The sequence below is a fragment of the Geotrypetes seraphini genome, chromosome 1 (assembly GCF_902459505.1).
Source record: "Geotrypetes seraphini chromosome 1, aGeoSer1.1, whole genome shotgun sequence".
Classification (NCBI taxonomy): domain Eukaryota; kingdom Metazoa; phylum Chordata; class Amphibia; order Gymnophiona; family Dermophiidae; genus Geotrypetes; species Geotrypetes seraphini.
Genome location: NC_047084.1, coordinates 150,958,079 through 150,964,078, shown reverse-complemented (window position 1 = coordinate 150,964,078; position 6,000 = coordinate 150,958,079). Strand labels below are relative to the sequence as shown.

The following is a 6,000-nucleotide window of genomic DNA, read 5'->3' as shown; positions in this document are numbered from 1 at the left end:
AACTATGGTCGCAGCTGGTTTCTTCTGTTGCTGAGCGGCAATGAGCAGAAGCCCTAGTCTGGATGATATAGCACTGATACTACAAAAATTGCTGCTTAAGGGAATGAAGACCTTTGACTGAGATAACCCATCTCAGAATACTTGCAGAACATCATGTCACACTGTTAATGTGTGCTGATACTATACTTAACAAAAAAAATAGATTTGGGGTGAAATAAAAGGCCAAGAATTTAAGCAAAGATTCAGTAACAATGAAGTTGAAATATTCTGAAAACATTCTAGAAGAACTGTGAAATTAATCAAACAAAGGCATATTAATAAATGAAGCCTATTTTATTATTTCAAGTGTTAATGGTAAAAAAAAAAGATCAGCACAGCTGTTGCATTTAAAAAAGAGGGAAGAACTATGTTTTTATGTTTTCTAGTTCAGTAAACAGATGAACAATGTCTTTTAATGACATAATAGTTGATCATTATACAGTACATCTTATGAAGACCCGTAAAATAAAGAACTACTTTTTAAATTTAGTGATTACAAAACAAAGGCCTTTTCACAGCTTTAATTTTTTTCGCCTTCCTCTGCAATCAGGGATTCCATCAATCTTGCGCTTCTGTGCCTGTAAAAATATGAAAATATTTCAAACACTTTTAAACATAAAAAATGTATACACTCATGTGTGTGTGTATATATATATATATTACTATTTGCTTGTGGATACAGAATTATATGTATCATATGGAAAAATTAGGAAAGATGTCAAACTTTTTATCTGAAAGATTTTTTTTAGGGCATGCAAATTCAGGATACCTAATTATGTGTCAGTATAATAAACCTTTTCTCAGATAGAAAATGGAGAAAACCCATTTAGTCAGAGATACCACAGTTATTTACCTGTAACAGGTGTTATCCATAGACAGCAGGCAGATATATTCTCCCATGTGGATAACGTCATCCACTGAGCCTGGTACGGACAGTCCTAAAGTGTAGTATTACTAACTCTGAGAAGTCTCGAAATGGCCTGTACTTCACATGTGCAAGTGCCTTCCTGCCCGTTGGCTTGTGGGACCATCAGTTCAGTAAAAAAGCTAAGAAGTCAACTAGGGGAGGTGGGAGGGTTGTGATAATATCTGCCTGCTGTCCCTGGATAACACCTGTTACAGGTAAGTAACTGCTTTATCCCAAGACAAGCAGGCAGCATATTCTCATACTTGGGACTTCCTAGCTGATAAGGGATGGAGGGAAGTTGGCATCTAAATGGAGAATAAATTTTGTAGAACTGCTTGGCCAAACCAACTATCATGTCTGGGATGAGATTCCAGACAGTAATGGGATGTAAAAGTATGAATTGAGGACCAAGTAGCTGCTTTACAAATGTCCTCAATGGGAGTGAAATAGAGAAAAGCCACTGAGGTAGCCATTGCTCTTACTTTGTGTGCTGTTACCCAACCTTCCAATAGCAGTCCAGCCCGAGTGTAGCAGAAAGAGATGTAGAGATTGTTCTCTTAGTAACAGGCACTCCCGCTGGGTGGTTGCTCTTTGAGGCTTTGTGCAATCCAGATAGTAAGCTAAGGCATGTTTCCAATGTGTGGAGTGCAACTTCAGCAGGATGGGAATGTGGTTTTGGGAATAAGACAGGCTATACTTATAGACTAGTTGAGATGGTAATCTGAAACTACTTTAGGTAGGAATTCTGGGTGAGTGTGAAGAACAACTATCATGATAGAAAGTTGTGTAAGGTGGATCAGATTCAAGTGCTTGTAATTCACTGACTCAGCCTACATAAAAAGCACTGATCTGATAGCACCGAGATGGACACATACTGAGGTGATTTATAGACTAGTGTCAGAGAGATTGAGAAGATAATCCAGCCCTGATGGCTAAGGGCATGTGCCTTGTGATAATTCCTGCAGGCGACACCAGAGGGTAAACCATGTCCACTTGAAGAGGTAGCATCGCTGTGTGGAGGTTTTCTTGGAGGCAGCTATGATAGCTGACACTGGAGCCAAGAGGTGGAAATCATCTAAACATTGGAAGCTAGGAAACAGGCTGTGAGGTGCATTGACAACGGATTGGGATGAAGAAGGGATCCTTCATTTTGAGTTAACAGAGTTGAAAATATTTGGGGGGTTTTGAAGGTTTTTTTAATTTTTTAAAATTTATTTGATTTTCAGTTGTATATACAATCCCAAAAAACATTAATGGAATCATTGTTACATTAGAAAGAAGAAAAAATAATAAAATAATTTCAGAATATCCATTAAGCCTTCATCAAGGAAGAGGCTTTCCTTATTTAAGGAAAACAAATCTTATGGAAGATTAAAGGATGTGTTGCTAATTAGCCTTTATTCCTTTCAAGACTGTAAATTCTCATAGCCTTTCAGAAATCTTTCCAACTGAAGTGGATCCCAAAATACAAAATCATTATTCTGAAAATGTAATATGCACTTGCATGGAAATTTTAGAAAAAATGTGGCTTTCAGCTTCAATGCTAAAAAAAAAAAGCCTTCTGTCTGAGTTGCATGGCCCTGGCCACATCCGGAAATATCATCACTTTAGCTCCACAGAATATCTCATCTTTTTTCTTAAAATATCTTTTCATTATTAAAGATTTATCTTGATTAGAAAGACAAGAAACCAATAGGGTTGATCTGGTTTGAATAATATCCTGAGAGTCCTCCAAAAAGGCAGTTAACTAAATTTTTGTAGAAACCAACCGATCAACCCCTTGTTCTCCTGAGAGCTTTTATTGAGGAAATATAATAGCACTTAAAAAAATAAAAAGTAGCTTCATTTTCCAAACTCAGAATCTCTCTGAGGTATTTCCTGAAGAGGATCTCAGGGGAAAGAAGATATATAATAGGAAAATTTACCAATTTCAGGTTTTTAGCTCTGTTAGCATTTTCAAGCACTTCCATTTTGAAATGAATCTTTTATTGCTGAGGCTGAAACAGCCTGAAGAGCTTGAATCTGAGATTGCATTAAGCTACAACAATTTCAAGTGGAGAGATGTTGGCATCTACACTAACAAATTTGTCTACAACTTCTTGCGAAAAGACCTTATTCTGAGTTATTACAGAACTTAGCATCCCTTCCATTCTTCGATTAATATCCCACAAGTCTTTAAGGGTAATCTCTTGATTTTCTTTAGTTTTAATAGACACTGATTCTAACGGTGCTATCACCAGTGGTAATTTAACAAGTTAACTGAGAGGTCAATTGTTGCTCCTTTGGTGCTGTTGATTCTGATGTGGGTCCTTGAACCAAGGTCTCTTTCACGCAAGGAGTTGACAAAAGGGGTGGAATATTGTCCAGGGGAGATAATGAAATCTCTGATGACAGAGCCCTGATTGCCCAATGAAACAATATGGTGATCCATAGGGCCGGATTGAAACTTTAGTCTTTGCTTTACACTTCCCCATGGTAAATTAATATAAAGTAGAAAAGTATACTTCAATTTTTCTCCTCGAGGCTCCCAAGGGGCAGGGCGTGCCCCTTTGGCTGCATGTCACAGAAGTGCAGTTTTCTTATAGGGAGCCAAAAGGCCCCCTATGCTGATAGTTAAAGGCGACTTCTCCTTTGCCTGATGGGAGCTGCAAAAACAAGCAGGTAAACTGCAATCAAAATAGGAAGTCCCCAGTGACAAACGCTCCAGGAAAGGGCTTCTCCCGAGTTTGAAATATTTGTAGTGGAATTGGTTCTCTGGCACTTATTGAAGAAGAGGGAACCAGAGTTGTCTTGACCATCTTGGATCTATGAGGATCATGGTGAATGGCTCTTGTCTGAGTTTGAAAACCACTTTTCCTAACAAAGGAATTGGAGGGAACGCAGAGAGGAATTTGTCTGTCCAGTCTAAAAGGAATGCATCTGATTCTAGACGATGAGAAGAGTACAAAAGGGAGCAAAGTGTGGACGTTTGTGATTGCTGGGGGATGCAAACATATCTATTTGTGGAGTTCCCTAATTTGAGATTTGATGTAATATAGTCGAACTGAGTGAGCACTGTTGAGGTTGAAGGAATCTGCTCAATTTGTCTACCAGCCTTTAAGAAAATGTTGCAGGGGATCGCCCATAACCAGATTTATATCACCTCCTGACAGAGAAGACGAGAGCCTGTAACCCCTGCTTGTTTATATATAAGTACATGGCTACTTGAATAACCATTCACACTCTAAATCTGACTAGAATGACTTGCTTGAGGAGGCGATCTTGAAAGGTGAGAAGGGTATTGCGAATGGCTTGGAGCTCCAAGAGATTGATATGGAGAGATCTTTCTTGAGGACTCCAGGAATCTGAATGTGAAGGCCATCCAGGTGAGCTCCCCATGCATACATAAAGGCTTCTATCATTAGTATCCTCTGATGCGGAGGAAAGTGGACTAGGAGATCTTTGGAGAGATTGGTGGTTTTCAAACACCACTGAAGAGAGTGACAGAATGGGGAGGTGACCTGGAGATGTTGTGAGATCAGGTCTGTAGTTGAGAAACTAGAGCCCATCGTGCATCCCTAAAATGCAGATGTGCAAATGGAGTTACATGAACTGTTGATGTCATGTGACCCAAGAGATGCATTAATTGTCAAACTGTGATGTTTTGGAGAGTTGAGACTTGTCTGCAAAAGGTGAAGAAGAGCTTCTATTCTCTTCTGAGGAAGGAATGCTCAAGTTTGTATTGCATCTAGGTGAGCTCTGATGAAGACTTTATTCTGAGACAGTTGGAGATGGAATTTCTGATAACTGACTGCAAACCCAAGTAGCTCTAGGAGACAAATGGTTGCAGACTGAACTGCTTGAGGGGAGGACACTTTTATCAAACAGTCGTCCAGATAAGGAAACACATGAAAACCATAAGAACGAAATGTAGCAACCATCACAACTTTGGGTACTGAGGCTAGGCCAAATGAAAGCAACTTATATTGAAGATGATGCCGTCCTATTCAAAATCTGAGGTACTGTCTGTAGGATTGTACGCTTCCTTGAGATCCAGAGAGCAAAGCCAGTTGTTCTGGTCCAGGAGTGGGTAAAATGTCCCTAGAGAGAGCATTCGGAAATTCTCTTTGGCTAAGTATTTGTTGAGAGCTCAGAGGTCCAGGATTGGTCGTAGATGCTCCCCTCCCTTATCATCTTTGGTATGAGGAAATATTTGGAATTTAACCCCTAGTTCCTCTACTGAGGTACTGGTTTGATGGCACTGAGTTGCAAAAGAACCAAGAGTTCTTGAAGAAGGAGGAAAATCTGCTGGGAATTGAAAAAGGACTCTCTTGGTGGATTGTTTGGAGGGAGTTCAAGGAAGTGAAGAGCACACTCTTGTTTCATCACTCACAAAACCCAAGTGTCTGTGATGATTAGAGTCCAACATTAGCAGTAATGAGTGGGATGATTTCCAATGGGATGAAAAGGAGGTAGCGTAGGCCGAACGGAGGCTAGGCTCTCTAGAAGCATGTCATAAAGACACAGACTTATGCTGAGTTTCTAGGATGCTTTTGAGCAGGAGTCCTAGAGGAGGTTGGAGGTAGAATATAGTATTGTTTATAAGTCATGTACGACTGCCTAAGGTTGTAGCAGCGTCTAGCAGGTTGAAGTTTTGCTGGCATAGAGGCTGAGAGTGTAGACATACTTTGTTTATATCTGGTGATCTTCTGAGTGGCCTCTTCAATCTTGTCACCGAAAAACTTGTCTCCCAAAACAAGGAATATTTACAAGTCGATCTTGTACATTGGAATCTAGTTCTGAAACAAAGCCATGCTTGTCTTAGCTGATGCTCAAGAGGTTATGTCAAAGGCATCAAAGATTGACCTGGCCATGAATTTTTGAGTCTCTAGAAGATATGAGTAGTTTGTTGAAAATCAGGAAGTTGATCAACAGGAATAAACTGTTCAAAGTGAGGAAGGTGTTGAACCAATTGCTTTAAGTAGAACAGGAACAATCAGATCAACTTTTCACTCCATCAAAAATTACAAAGACTAGGGGAAACTCGAAGTTACAGTCCTTGGAAGAGGAGGAGA

The 6,000-nt window shown here is 39.6% G+C and overlaps 1 protein-coding gene across 4 annotated transcripts in view; it reads right to left on the bottom strand.

Annotated features, from left to right (window-relative positions):
- Window positions 1–314: 314 nt before the first annotated feature.
- The window catches only part of SMARCA5 (SWI/SNF related, matrix associated, actin dependent regulator of chromatin, subfamily a, member 5), a 436,858-nt gene continuing 431,172 nt past the window's right edge, over window positions 315–6,000 (bottom strand). For all 4 annotated transcript variants that reach the window (XM_033939984.1, XM_033939968.1, XM_033939959.1 and 1 more), the window contains one exon: window positions 315–617. In XM_033939984.1, coding sequence (XP_033795875.1) covers window positions 552–617 — 66 coding nt within the window. In that variant the 3' untranslated portion in view covers window positions 315–551. The remainder of the gene's footprint in view (window positions 618–6,000) is intronic.